General features: G+C 38.2%; 1 protein-coding gene across 4 annotated transcripts in view; it reads left to right on the top strand.

Moving 5' to 3' along the window:
* Sys1 (Sys1 golgi trafficking protein) overlaps positions 1 to 13633 on the top strand; it is a 162992-nt gene extending 149359 nt beyond the window's left edge. For all 4 annotated transcript variants that reach the window (XM_068363816.1, XM_068363817.1, XM_068363818.1 and 1 more), the window contains one exon: positions 7656 to 13633. In XM_068363816.1, the coding sequence (XP_068219917.1) occupies positions 7656 to 7893 (238 nt within the window). In that variant the 3' untranslated portion in view covers positions 7894 to 13633. The remainder of the gene's footprint in view (positions 1 to 7655) is intronic.
* The last annotated feature ends 2406 nt before the right edge of the window (positions 13634 to 16039 follow it).

Here is a 16039-nt window from a genome sequence, read left to right as displayed (position 1 = left end):
TTCACAGGGCAGAACTGTGGATGGTGGAAGTGATTGCTCTAGGGTTTTGCGTCCTATTCATTCAATCTCTCACTCCTCTGACTTGGTATCCAGTGCCTCTAAGCTTCTATGCAAAGGGATCTGCAAAGGAGCTGGCCCTCAGGGCCAAAGTCCAGACCATAGGTAGTAGGTTGGCCAGGGCACTAGCCACCTGTTGAGATTCTACCAATAAAGAGATTTATGGGGTCTTTTGATTGGCCAGACAATACTACATTGGATCCTTCTCTCTGGTTACGGTTCATTTTCCCTTTGCCTACACACACACACACACACACTGAATAGTATGGCCTATTCTTTACACATTCTCCTTTGTCCTCATACACCGGACAACACTGAGATTATCAAACAATTCTTCTTACTTCACTGTTATTGTTCAGTGGCAACTTTTCTCTTTGTAAGGGTAGAACAGACTCTTTAGCTATGGGAAGCAGCTCTTCTAGGAGAAGGACATTCCAAAATCAAACCATTGTTCTCTAATCTTGGGTAATGCATAGCCTCTGTACCATGGTCTTTCACTGTCTCTTGGATTAGAGTTCTCTTGCTTGAGGGTACACTTGGGCACTATTCTATCTTAATTCCCTTCTTCTTGGTTTGTTAAAGTTTTTATAGTTAATATAGGAGATATTTATTTTAATCTTGTTCTTCTTAAAGTATTTTATTTTTCTTTGTGTCCTTTCCTCACTGAGCTATTTTCCCTGTTGGAGCCCCTGGGCTTATAGCATCTTACTTTTCCAACTAGGGTTGTAGCTTAGCAAGTAATAATAATAATAAAAATAATACTGCAGAAGGTCGCTCTCCAAGAGGTTGTGGACGTTTCCCCAGGCTTCTACAGTCAAATTTTTCTGGTGAAAAAGGCGACTGGAGGCTGGAGACCTGTCATCGATCTTTGTCCTCTAAACAAGTTTGTGCAACAAACTCAGATCAGAATGGAGACGGCAGACATGGTCATTCAAGGGACTTCATGTGCACACTGGATCTGAGGGACGCATACTTCCAGATCCCAATCCATATGTCTTCAAGGAAGTATCTAAGATTCATACACGAGGAAAAGACAAACCAGTTCAAGGTTCTATGCTTCAGTCTCACGACAGCTCTTCAGGTATTCACCAGAGTGTTCGGCCTAGTGTCATCTTGGGTTCACAGGAAGGGCATCCGTCTTCTCAAGATATCTGGATGACTGGCTGATCCTAGCAGACTCGGAGACAACCCTTCTTCGTAATCGAGACATGCTTCTCGAGTTTTGTCAGGATCTGGGGATCCTGATAAATCACGACAAGTCATTAATGCAACCTTCACAAACGCTGATATACCTCAGTATGAAAATAGACACCGTCCAAGAGAAAGTCTTCCTATCAGACGAAAGAGTACACAGACTCAGGGAAGTGGCTAAGCCCTTCCTCAGAAAGGAAGTCCTTCTGGCCTCTCGTTGTTTGTCTCTTAGGCCATCTAACCTCTCTGATCCGTCTAGTTCCAAACGGCAGCCTCAGGATAAGATCCCTGCAATGGCAGCTGAAGTCCGAGTGGAACCAACACTGATTCACCGGACACTAGAGTTCCAATAACTCAGGATCAGGTGATGGATTTGAGTTGGTGGATGGCAGACAAAAACCTTCGATGGGGCCAGAATCTTCTTGTTTCCCCTCCGGATTTGATGCTCTTCACAGATGCATCAAAAGAATGGTGGGGGCTCACCTGCTGCACCATACAATCTCCAGCCTTTGGTCAGAATCAGAAAGGAACCAGCACATAAATATTCTAGAGATGAGTGCAGCTTACCTAGCTCTTCATTAATTCCAACAGTTGCTGGCAGGTCACTCTGTGGTGTTGATGAGCGACAACACCAAAGTAGTGGCTTACATAAACAAACAGGGCGGTACCTTTTCACAGCCTCTATGCCATCTTGCAGTAAAGATCCTCAGATGGTCAGATCATTCGGTGTCCCCATCAGCTCGCTTCGTTCCCGGCAAGAGGAATGTGCTCGCAGACAATCTGAGTAAAGCGGCTCAGATAGTAGGCTCCGAATGGTCTTTGAGTCGTCAGATAGCCAACAAAGTCCTGACTTTGTGGGGGTTCCCCGACTGTAGATCTGTTATCAACATCTCTGAACAACAAGCTTCTGCTGTACTGTTCTCCAGTTCTGGATCCTCAGGCTCTAGGGCAAGATGCATTTTAACAACGGTGGGACAACATCGGCGTGTACTCATTTCCCCCGTTTTGTCTGATGAGAAGACTGCTTAACAAGACCAAAGCATCCAGAGATCTAATGATGACCCTTGTAGCTCCGCTAAAGTATCAAGCAGAATGGTTCCAGAGATATATACACCCAACCCTTCACTGGACTCGGTCTTGTTCATCAACCCTCAGACAATGACTGTTCCGTAGCCAGAGCTCTCCCTTCGGCCGGATTTTTTGATAGAGATAGCTTCCTTTCTCATCCTTCAGTGAGGTTTTCCAATAATGGATAAATACAGTATCATTTTGCCAAGGACAAATAATCTGCATCCAATTGACAAGAGCATACACTCTTATGTCCTCCCTCCTCCTATGGAGGGTTGCGAGTAGTTCTCTCTTTATCTTCGCGATCTGAACATCCGGTCGCATGGGAAGACTAGGTTCATCAAAATACCGCCGAGCTTTCATGATCACTTGTTTCTACAGGAGTTTTCAATTTTAGCCTTTCATTGGGGAACAAGTTTGATCTTCAAACTCTGTCATGCAAGAAGACTCTACGGTCATACAAGCTTTTAGCTCGTGGCTTCCTGTACAAGTTTGACCACTGGGACTCATACTCCTAGTCTTTTTTTTTTTTTTTTTTTTTTTTGCCCATTGCCAGACATCCATTATCAGGCCTGTCATGTCCAGGCACGGTCAGTTTTGATAGCACCTCAGGTTTTCATGAGTTTACCTTAGGGTCAACTTGCTCCTTCAGGATCAGCCTTGTTCTCCGAAGACTTCGGGACTACTAGCTGATCCATGTCTCGAGCTCTTCTGAAACAACTCCTCGAACTTACCATAATCTGATGATTGGAGTAAATTTCATGAGATACATGACTTCTGTATCGGATATTGTTATCCATACACTTGGTCATCAGCCTGCAGAAGCTTCTGCAGGTTTGCCAAGCCTGCATCGGTCTCCGTCGAATCCATCCCCTTTAAGAAGAGCCAGATCTAAGGTGCATCAACACCAGGGATCTTTAGTTCTCTACAAGATCCGATCCCGAGACAGGCCTGGTAATGAGGTTGCTTGATGAGAATCTCATCCAAGGAGTCGACCTCCTCATTTTTCACAGATTTGACGTTTCTTACAGATGCATCAAAGGAAGCGGAAGAGGCCACATACAGTACCATATGTCCTCAGAGCTCTAGTCAGAGCACGAATGGTACCATCTCTTAAATCTCCTTGAAAGGAAATCTTCCTTCTTTTGGAAAGAATCGCCTACAGTGGCAGCAGATGTTGGTCTCTTTTTCCATCCACAGGAAAGACTTCCTTCTCCTATTTGGTTTCTTCTTTGGGGGATTCCTCCGATGGTATTTAAATTTATCCATTCCCTTTCCATGTGAAATTCTTTCCTCCAACCTCTGTTCAGCAGTCTCCCTACTTGCAGGACGAATCACTGATAACAGCGGCAGGCGTTGGTCTCTTCTCTCGCCCACAAGAAAAGACTTCCTCCACCTGTTAGTCGCCGTTCAAGAGATTCCTCCGAGGGAAAATGGTCTCGCCCATTCCCCATCAGGTCTCTTCGAAGCAGGCCTTGTCTGGGGCAGTCTGATCTTGTTAGAGGACTCGGCTAGCCCATCAGATTTGCCTCTACAGCAAGACTTGTCTTGCCTAACAGACGCCTCACACCTAGTTGACACGTCTGCAACTCCCGACAAAGGACCCTGGAAGAACTCCCCTTACAACATGATCTACTCTGACAGCTACATGTTGACATCTTCCGCAAAGCATAGCTTTGTTGTGACTCCATGCCTGGAGATTATCCAGCTCCTCTTCTCTCAGGAAGCCCCCCTCCCCCCACTTCTGCAACAAGTTGCTGAGACAATGGCAGGATACCGGCGATTTTGCTTCAGCTTAGGTCTTCCAGACCAAGTGGACTGGTTTCTGTAGTTAGAATTGTGTAAGGGATTTCTCTCCTCTCGGATCCATTATTCTAGTAATAGTTTCTCATGTTGCCTGCGGGAGTAAGACCGCTCTTTGTCTCAGGCAATGAAAGGCCTCTACTTGTCCTTGATTCTCTCCTTCAGACGTAAATGTTTTAACTCTTCTTCTAAATCATCATCGTCTCCCTTCTTTCAGAATTTCAAGCCTACCTGCCTGCAGTCGGAGGGGAAATCACCTCCACGGGGCATGGTCCTTCGGTCCCAGGGGTAACCCCCGACAATCCACAACTCCTAGCAGCAGATCTTAAACTGACTTTGAGGACAGGTCTCCTCTCGCGTTGGCCTCAGCCAAGGGAATGGGCGTACCCCATGGGTCGCCCTTAACGTCTCTCACTCACGACGAGGAACCAATTAATACTCACTCGGCTTCTATCCAGGCAGCTCGACCCCAGGTTCAACTCTTTGGATTGGAAGTCTTTTGTAGCATGAAGTATGATCCACATGAACGGCTACTATGCCATTGATTAACTTGAGGGTCTACCTCAAGGAAGCTACAGTAGCTCATCTCCGTGTGTTTGGTACTCTTCGTCAGCCCGGGGAAGGTCAAAGGAGGGTCACCAAGAATACGTTCTTGGCTGGGATTTGTAAGGTTATGGACCCAACTTTGAATCCTGATCCTTCTCCTCATAGAGGGGACCTAGAGCTCATAACTTTAAGAGCAGAAATACGCCCCTAACGTTTATAAAAATTACTCTGTGATACAGGCCATGCCAGCAGCCATATGAAAGAGCTTATGACCTTCACCATCCCACTTCCTGCAAGACGTGACCCACAGGAACATGGAGACGTTCTTCATTGTCCATGTGGTGGCTACACAATAAATGGTTTTTAACACCTCCAGCTCCTTGCTGGACAAGTAACAGATGGGGAGGACAGAGTTTAACCACGACTAAGCCTGGGATGAATGACAGAGAATGATTGGTTCTTTCATCTTTTATCTTCCTCCTTATGGGGCAACAGCTCCTACGGTACGCTGCAAAGCTGACTTCCACTGTCTGCTGGTATAGAACCATTTCCTTTGTGTAACCTGGTATAGTTAGATATACTTCTTACGTCTCCCATATCCCCCGGCGATGTGGGATTGGGTAACGTTTATAGTTGATTCTAAGATTCCTACATTTCTGAAAATGTTTACATAGACTAGTCACACTGCTAGTATCACACATTCACAAAAATTGCGCAGTCCATAACTGTGCTTTGCACCAATAGATTAGCAAGGTGTCAGGGTTTCTCCCTATTACGTGGGGAGCACATACAGAAAAACCCCGGGTCAAAGACCAGCCAATTGGTCGGACTTCCACCCTCCTAAGGGGTGTCATCCCTAATGAATAGCGTAGGTTTGTAGTAGTGTCGGAATGAATGACAAATTTTGAAGTAATTTATATTATTCCTAACATACAAACCTGTAGGTATATACAGTATACAAATTGGACCGCCATCAACTGTCACCCAAGAAGTTCTGCCTCCAATAAAAAGTAATTAGACAACACTGAAGTGTGTGTGTGTGTGAGTGGGGTGGCCAGCTACCACACCTATCCCAACCGCTAACTAGCGGAAGGGTATTTTATACCTCGCTAAAGTTTTATGGCTAGTTTCACTATAATCCTGAATAAATAGCTACAGGTTTTTATGTTAGGAAAATACAAATTACTTCCAGATTTGTCACTTTTTAGATCACACACTTTACAGTAACCCCTCAAGATATTATGGCTGTTCCATTTCAGAAAAAGAAAACTTAATACTGAACCAATTTATCAATCTACAAAGTGGAATGTGATGAGGTTATATGGAATTGTTGGAAGGTTGTTGCAAGCAGTGAAAAGTTTCTATGAAGATAGTAAAGCGTGTGTTAGGATAGGAAATGAATTGAGCGTTTGGTTTCAAGTGAGAGTGCGGCTGAGACAGGGATGTGTGATGTTGCCATGGTTGTTTAACTTGTATGTTGATGGAGTGGTGAGAGAGGTGAATGCTCGAATGCTTGGACGAGGATTAAAACTTATAGACGAGAATGATCATGAATGGGAGGTAAATCAATTGTTGTTTGCGGATGATACTGTACTGATTGCATACTCAGAAGAGAAGCTTGGCCAATTAGTGACAGAATTTGGAAGGGTTTGTGAGAGAAGGAAGTTGAGAGTTAATGTGGGTAGGAGTAAGGTTATGAGATGTACGGGAAGGGAAGTTGGTGCGAGGTTGAATATCATGTTGAATGGAGAGTTACTTGAAGAAGTAGATCAGTTTAAGTACTTGGGGTCTGTTGTTGCAACAAATGGTGGAGTGGAAGCAGATGTACGTCAGAGAGTGAATGAAGGATGCAAAGTGTTGGGGGCAGTAAAGGGTGGTAAAGGATAGAGGGTTAAGCATGAATGTAAAGAGAGTTCTGTATGAGAATGTGATTGTACCAATTGTGATGTATGGATCGGAGTTGTGGCGAATGAAAGTGACGGAGAGACAGAAATCGAATGTGTTTGAGATGAAGTGTCTGAGGAGTATGGCTGGTGTATCTCAAAAAGATAGGGTTAGGAATGCAGTAGTGAGGGTGAGAACAGGTGTAAGAAATAATTTACCAGCTAGAGTGGATATGAATGTGTTGAGGTGGTTTGGCCATGTTGAGAGAATGGAAAATGGCTGTCTGCTAAAGAAGGTGATGACTGCAAGAGTTGATGGGAGAAGTATAAGAGGAAAGTCAATAAGTCAATGTTTGGGTGGATGGATGGAGTGAAGAAAGCTCTGGGTAATAGGAGGATAGATGTGAGAGAGGCAAGAGAGCATGCTAGAAATAGGAATAAATGGCGAGCGATTGTGACGCAGTTCTGATAGGCCCTGCTACTTCCTCCGGTTGCCTTGGATGACCGCGGATGTAGCACCAGTAGGGAATTCGGAATTGGTGGATAACGGGGGAGGGTGGGCTGTGGCACCCTAGCAGTACCAGCCGAACTCGGTTGGGTCCCTCGTCAGGCTGGGAGGAGCGTAGAGAGGAAAGATCCCTTTTTTACATTTGTTTGATGTCGGCTACCCCCCCAAAATTGGGGGAAGTGCCTTGGTATATAGATAGATAGATAGACAAACTCTTGCTTGACACAAAATGACGATGTGGTGCAAAAAGAAAACAAAGTTATTGAAAATATGCGTCTGCTTCCCTCCCAGTGGAGAAATTAAGGCAATGCACTGACAAATCAAAACTAAATATGAAACTTGTGTTTAATTATATCAACAAGATTGTGGGTTGCACTTGAAAATAGTATGTGAATACTGGAGTAAATACACTGAAGCTGGTATATTTTCAAGAGTTTTTTGAAATATAAAAAAATCTATTTCCAGATGTATTTCTGATTTCTGTTGAAAGGTTAATTTTACAACTGAATTGCTTCAAAATACACAAAGTGTCTTGTAGTTTTTTTGGGTAGATTAATCAAAGAAAATATCTTTTCTTTTATTTCTAAATTTGATTTCAGATCACTTGGCTTATGGAAGATAGTGCAGCGTACAAAACAGTGCCTCGATTTTACAGTGACTGCTCATTTTCTTCATTTAATAGGATGCTGGTTTTACAATGGACATCTTCCATCACAACCTTCAGTTTGGTTGTTGAATCTTGTGACAATCACTTTAATGTGTGTACTTGGGGAATATCTTTGCATGAGAACTGAAATGCAAAATATTCCTGTCATGAGTTCTAAAGTTGACCTATAAAAGTCATTTGCAGATTTCTGTGCACAGAATTGCAGTGTTACAGGTATTTTTATTGTTTTATAAGTGTTTCATTGTCATCACCATGTGTACAAAGTGTCTCCATGTCTTTGTCATTTAGTTTGTAGAGTGAGTAGAAGTTGATGATTTAAATGTGATATTTTGGATTAGTGGGGTTATTGAGAACAGCTGCTGAGTCCTGTATTTGAAATTTTGAACAATGAAAGTGTACTATATACTCATTATTTTCTTGGGTGTTAAATAAGATACTTGGGATTTTACTTATCACATCCCATCCATCATATGTTGGCCAACATTTATAGTCTGAAGTGTTCCAACAAGACTCAGTCTATTTCTACCAGAATCAGCAATGTGGTTGTCATACAATGCATGATATACATGGAATCATATGTTTGTTGGCACCATTCATTCACAATACATTTTGTGAGTCTGCGGCATATTTGCAACATGAATTCCTCAGCTTCTTTGCAGGATTTTTTACTTTTACAATTATTAAGCATGTTTTATCCTTTGTCAGCTAATTCACAATGTTGCACTTATTTCTCCCGTTCTATTAATTAAGGTATAAAAACATTACCAAAAACTCCCTTGATTAGAGCTGTAACAAAAATATAAATGAATATAATATGCTTAACAAACTAAATTGCATAGCAAAAACTTGGAAAGTACCATATTCCAATTCCCACTAATGCAAGTACTTCTCTCTCTTTCTCTTTCCATTAAAGTTATTTTTTTTTCTCTCTCTCTCTCTCTCTCTCTCTCTCTCTCTCTCTCTCTCTCTCTCTCTCTCTCTCTCTCTCTCTCTCTCTCTCTCTCTCTCTCCCCCCCCATACACAGGCATATTTTCAGATATATTTTCATATTCTCTTAAGTCTTGGTCTCTTATGTAAATGTCGTTCTAGTCATAAATGCCATTTATTTAATCTAGCCATTTTTCTTTTGAGCTGTTTTAGTGATTCATATAAACATAGTCATCAAAATACCCTATGCCTTTCTCATTTTACAAATTGCTAGAAATATTACTCTGCTAACCAAACAATGTTAAATCAATTATCTCCATTGATAAAGTCAATTTATAATAGTTTTAAAACATTCTCAGTGCATTTCAAAAATGATGTGAGTGTATCAATGATAAAGCATAGTTATATCACTGATTTGTTCACATCATAAAATGATATTCAAGATATATATAGAAATTAATTGGCATTTCTTTTTTAAATCACACTGATGATTATGCATTGCCTTTTCTACAACTTTCTTGGTTTTGTTAAAACAACATAGTGAATACCCCACTGCAATAACTTCTAAGTACTGTACTGTATTAACATAAACTCATATTTACCAGAACATTTTCATAGTTCCTCATGGTAAAACTTCTAATCCTCGTGGACTTGTTTTTACTTAATATAATCTCAAGAGCAACACTTTATCTGGATATTTTTTTGTTTTGTTTACCATTATTTCATAAACATTTTTTATGGTAAATTCAAAATTTTATTTTGTAAAACATCTACAAATATTCATAGTCCCTTGCGACCTAACTTCTAAACCTCGTTGACTTGAATTTACTTACTCATTTCCACACAGAACTTAATTTACTTCCATATTTTTTCCCATTTACATTGATTCCTTTTCACAAGTACGATTTCTCAAGTTGAACTTGAAGTTTTATCTAGCATTTTATTATTTTATGGTTTACAATTGGAACTGATCTACAGGAAAAGCTGTACAATTGCTTGTCTTTCTAGTTACTATTTGAGATACTATCGTACTATGTGTTTTTATTAGCCATCACTGTTGATACATATTTTATTTATAGCCAGTTAGATACATATATTGAAGAGAAAAATTAGTATTGAGCATAAAAGAAAAGGTTCAGAAACTAAAGGTGCCAGACTATCAATGGCAGGCAAACCAGTATCCTTATTAGTTTTCAACTACTGCATTTTTGTACTAATTATTGAATTTGGATTTTTGCTACTGTATCAATTAAATCTGGTTACTTGCTGAATTATTACCTTATAGATTTATTCTTCATATGGCAGAGTTTTTTTCTATTCTCTTTGAATTATAATTTTTTCTGTTATCAACTTTTCATACTGTACTGCACTGTTTATGTTGCATTTTCTAACCAGTCTTTTATGTTTCATCATTTTATGGGTTTCACTGTTGTTGAGCCTGCTGCTGGGTGGAAATTTCTCTGTATTTGAAGTCCTCTTTCTGTGTATCAGCAAATTTTCCCAGACACAGTTAGTGCCAGAAATCATAATCTTTTTTATTATTATTTTTATTTTTACTGACTTGTTATTGTTATATAAATTGTTTCAAGCTCATTCCTAATAATACAGGAAAAGAAATTAAGAGGTAAAGAATGAGTCATGAAGGGAAAATAACAATGTAAAAGAAATGTAAAAGAACAACAAAAGACTACAATGTAAAGTGACTTGTGTTGGTCTGCTCATTAAAAGGATGTACCCCAGGTTTTTTACTTCTAGAGTTCCAGAAATTAATTGCATTGTTTTGAGGCTCATTCTGCAATTTAGTCACACTAGGGAGAAGACTTATAAGAGAACTGTGAGGTATTGAAACATATAAGAAAAGTAAAGACTTTAAGTTCATTACCTGATGGGAGGTACATGAAATGGATCTCAAGTTTTGTCTTCAAATTTAAGACTAAAGTTATTTTCTGAAGATTCATTAGGAAAAGGCTATTTAAAATTGAGCAGACTCATTGGTCAAAGGGATTTTCTCTGGGTAGACAGGTCTCCAAAAGACACTACACTATTGGTTTATCAAGTTTTTGTGCAGTCAAAGAATAAATAGATGTGTTGGAAAAAGGTTATTGTCTGGGTCATTCAAATAACCTTACCCGTGAGATACACTGTGAATGGTTGCCCAAGCAGTAGTCATATACTTTGCCAACAAGAGAATCTCCAAGTCCAATTGTTCAAAGTGGGCTCCATCTTCATTAGAGTACTCTACTTTTATGTCGTATACTTGGTCGTCTTCCTCCTTGGTGGCGAGGAAGGAGTGCCAGTCTTTGGTAGATGTGCTAACCCAGTCACCTTGCTAGCTTTCATGCAGTTTACTGTTCTACCCTATTGCTCCTTACCTCCTTTGGCCAGACTGCTGCCCAATGCGAAGATGCCACATCTGCCTTATCCTCGTACAAAATTGTGTTCTATTGTGTTCTTTTGTGTGCCTGTAGCTCAACATGCCTGCACTACTATCCTACCAACTTAGACCTTACTTTTCCCACCATTCATCTAACTGGTGTTTCTTGGATTGGGTTCTATTTGTGCCTGTCCATGCTGAAAGAGACTATTTTTTCTTATGACTGATTTATTGCATCAATAACTGAAGCACTTAATAGATGCGAGACTCTTCTATGCCATTGTCAGTTATACCTGCTTCTGCTGCCATTGACAGCTTCATTTGCAGTAGTGACCATTTTCCTTTCCAATGACCCAGCCTGATGCTCTGACTGGTTTTCTACTTAAATCTATATTGTTTTTTACTTTATTAATTTCAGAACAGTATGAATACCTATATTTAGCCAATTGACCATTATTATGGTTGAAATTTGACCTTTTAAATGTTCAACAACGAATCACCACATAGCTTCCGAACTTTCCCCTTTTATACACACTTCTCTCAGGTAATCTATTTTGACAGTTGGTGATTGTGATTTTGAACATTTAATTTTCGTGGTCATTCAACACGGACTATTTTCTTTAATGTGAGCGAATTCTAAAATTAATATACAGTACTGTACTGTAATGCACTAATTACAGGATTATTAATATATCAAAAAAGATGAATTGATTTATGACTAAGCTTTTAATTCAATCTAGCAGAACAAAAGCTTAATACCAGGAATAGCACTTTGTCAGAGGTTATGCCCAAATGTTATCTTTGGAATCCTTTATCACCATGTTCATAATTTCATTCATATATTCAAGGTACTATACTAAGTAGATATGTATGTTACTGGTTACTGCCATCTACATCTCACACACATTGAACTGTGATTCTATGCTTTTCCCGAAGAATTGTGTCATGTACAAGTTCTTTGCTCTAAACTCTGCAAGTTCATCCTCTCTATATACAGTCTTTTGGGTTATCAAGAGCCTTGGTACCTGATTCACTAAGTATTTTCAAGGATTTATTTCCGTATAAGATCTTTCAAGTATTCAGCAACTCGGCCTTCTATCTATGTTGGGATTTGGTAAATATATGATTGATGGGTTGTGATGAAATAAACCAGTTTATATAATTTTTTTAATCCATTTTCATGTAAATAGTTCACTCATCCATGTCCTACAAAACTCACAAACTAATTCCATAATACATGAACTATGATTTTAGTGAGTGATATATACATCGGTTCCAGGTGACACATCTTATGTAAAGGTTGGGCTTATGAACGTATCTTAACCTTATTCTTTTTATGTAGGGTGAAAGTGTTGTGATATAGGAAAAAGTCTTATTTATTTTCATAAAGATTCACATTTACACAATACATTTTTTTTGTGTTTCATGGTTTTCCACACTCACTTATGGTTTTACATTCATGGATCATTCCATACCACAGATAAGAGATATAACCACAAAATTTTACTTGAATTTTGAACCTCATCTTACCTGAAAATCGCGTTGATTGCCAAAAGACTTTTCTTTTTTCTTTTGTTATTTTGTATATTTTCTTGGATAGTTTATATCTTACTCATAAAAGTTCAAGAGTTGAATGTACAGTAGTTCATTGGGATAGGCGTAAACTTTTTTATTTTCATATTGATTTTATTGATGGGGTATTTGTCGTCTATCTTGGTCAGAAATAGAATAATGTGAAGTTAGTTTTACAATTTAAAAAATATGATTTGGTGTTACCTTGCCAGGAGTGAAGCCAGTTGGTTCAAATGATTCTCATTGATACACAACTATTAATAATACACTATAGTAAATTTCATAAATTGGAGCCTTTATGTTTGTTGGGGACAGACTGTGTGTAAAATTTCAAAAGTTAACAGCCCACCGCCCTGCCGGTGCCCCGCCGCTGGGCCGGCGGTTGCCTCTGTGGTGTTTTCCATCTTGGTTGTCCAGTGTGTTCTCCTTGATGTCTTTTCACCTTGCAAGACAAGGGTTGAGACTTAATCCAACGTTAAGCTAAAGATATGGCCGTCTAAGGGGGGGGGGGTTGTTGTCGCAGGGGTGTAGGTAAGGATACGGCTCCTAAAGTTAGGTTAGGTGGAGAACCTTAGGTGAGGTGGTGTTTTTTTGTTTGTTTCCCATTTATAATGTGGTTTTCCACTTAACTTTTGAAATTTTACACACAGTCTGTCCCCAACAAACATAAAGGCTCCAATTTATGAAATTTACTATAGTGTATTATTAATAGTCATGTATCGATGAGAATTATTTGAGAAAAAAATCTGTTATACACCTCACTAGAAAATTTGTAAACTGAAAGGGCAATTTTAAAGCACAACTATGAAATTTTAAGAAAAATTTCTAAGCATAGTTACCAACATAATGTATTTAGAAATTATAAAAGATATGAAAAGCATAACTTTTAAATACTCTATTTTCTATATATTTTATTCATTCATGTTGTATATATGCATATAAACAAAACTCAATACAGGTCTAGTATTAACAACCAACCTACTGCTTAAAAAGTCATGTATTGCTTTTTATTAATAAAATCATTATTAGTCAATAAGCTATTAATGATCTAGCTGGTCCCAGAATATGGCCATATGGTTTAAGTGCCATGCCATGTATCATCAAGTTTGGGCACTAAAATTATTTTGTATCTTAGGGGATTTATAGAAAAAATTTCTTCAAGAGAAAATCACAGTTGCATATGCTATATAAAAGTAATAATCATTTAAAATTTAATGTCTTCTTTCTAGTTGAATATCAGATTAAATTAATGATACACAATGTTAATCAGGTATTCTAAAAATCTTTGATACTGATAAATCATGTTATTATTATTATTATTACTATCCAAGCTACAACCCTAGTTGGAAAAGCAAGATGCTATAAGCCCAGGGGCTCCAATAGGGAAAAATAGCCCAGTGAGGAAAGGAAATAAGGAAATAAATAAATGAAGAGAACAAATTAACAATAAATCATTCTAAAAACAGTAACAACGTCAAAACAGACATGTCATATATAAACTATTAATAGCATCAAAAACAAATATGTCATAAATAAACTATAAAAGACTCATGTCCGCCTGGTCAACAAAAAAGCATTTGCTCCAACTTTGAACTTTTGAAGTTCTACTGATTCAACCACCCGGTTAGGAAGATCATTCCACAACTTGGTAACAGCTGGAATAAAACTTCTAGAGTACTGCGTAGTATTGAGCCTCGTGATGGACAAGGCCTGGCTATTAGAATTAACTGCCTGCCTAGTATTACGAACAGGATAGAATTGTCCAGGGAGATCTGAATGTAAAGGATGGTCAGAGTTATGAAAAATCTTATGCAACATGCATAATGAACTAATTTGTGAACAAAATGCATGCAAGTTATGAAGTATGATTTATGTTTAACAATAAGCTTTTTTTTTTTTTGTCCCGATATGCCAAGATATGTATTCCATATAAAAGTTGAGTCTACACATCAAAACATTAACCTAAGTTATGATTGACACATATCTAAGAATTGCTTTTAAAATGTAAGATACTAAAATATCCCACAACCTAACATACCTATTAAATTAAAATCAGTAGAATAGAAAAATAATGATGGACAATGAATTTTATAACCAAATAAAACTACTCAAATTCAGTAATAAGGATTCAATGTTTAATATTGTCTTGAACATTTTCATGTTATTATCACAATATATCTTTATTATGAGTGAGGTTTTAAGATCAATTTGCCCATAGCATAGTGTGTGCTTTTGGCAAAATTAAAATCTTTTTGTATCTTAAACCTTGAATTGTCTGGTACAGTATGCAGCAAAACTAGTGATACTTTTTTATTTTTGCTTCAGACAAGAGTTGTGCTTAGATTAAGTTGCCACTTAGTATTAAATCTTATATTTCTCTTATATTTCACTTTGTAAACATGTGTATGTATGAGACAATGTTGGTCACTTATTATGGATTATTTTATCATTGAATAATGTTAGATTGTTAAGAAAAAACATTTCATGCTAAAATAATACTGTATTTCAGAACAAAAATTAAATGTTACTGTAGCACGAATTCCTTTGTCAACATAACTCCGCGAGAGTCGGTGAGACTAGTGTCTGAGCTTTCCATCTGGATAGAAGGATTCAAACTGGGAAAGAGGGCGTCTAGATGGAGAACAGTTTAACGAGAGTACTATAGTCTAATGATAACAATTTATACATTTGGGATATGATTTGAAAATTATTACTTATTTTTTGCTTATGTCGTTTATTGTATAAAACTAACGTTAGTTAGGATCGTGATTTCAAAACTTGCAATAAATTATTACAAGTTATAGTTTAGACTATAGTCAGTGCTACATATATAGTTCTAGTCTCCCTATGAATTTTTTCAGTTTGAGGGAAAAATAATAGATATATAAATAAATAGAAAATAAATAAGCTAGGTGGTGAGTCATCTTCGCTATTAGTAATTCAATTAATTCTACCTTTCTATTATTTTACTTTTACTTTATGAAAGGATGGCTATAATCAGATCAGATATATTCAGCCACACGTGTTATGGGCAGATTCTGCAGAAAGACAATAGTAACGTATCTTAAATTATAATAATAATAATAATAATGGTGAAGATGATGATGATAGAATGGTTAGGCCTGTGCTATTGGCTTTATAACTCTTCGTCTTCGTATGCAGTTGTGCAGCAGATGTCTCTCTTGCCTCCTAGGATGGCTTTTCAATTTTTCTCCTTCATTGCATCGTTTAGCCATCTAAAACAGTCATTTCATTGATGTTAAGACGATTGGTTATACTGTATCAATTTTTTTTTATAGAGAACCTGGTAAATAAACTTAACTAGTGATACAGTTATCCAGTACTTGTTGGGTAGCTTTAGCCATACTGTATTTGACAGATGACTTGCTTGTGAGAGTGCCACCGTGAGACTGCCAGTTGATGTCCGGTTAGACCCCACCCA

This window comes from Palaemon carinicauda, chromosome 40, assembly GCF_036898095.1.
Source record: "Palaemon carinicauda isolate YSFRI2023 chromosome 40, ASM3689809v2, whole genome shotgun sequence".
NCBI lineage: Eukaryota > Metazoa > Arthropoda > Malacostraca > Decapoda > Palaemonidae > Palaemon > Palaemon carinicauda.
The sequence above is the reverse complement of the archived record's forward strand: the minus strand, read 5'-3'. Positions and strand labels throughout refer to the sequence as shown.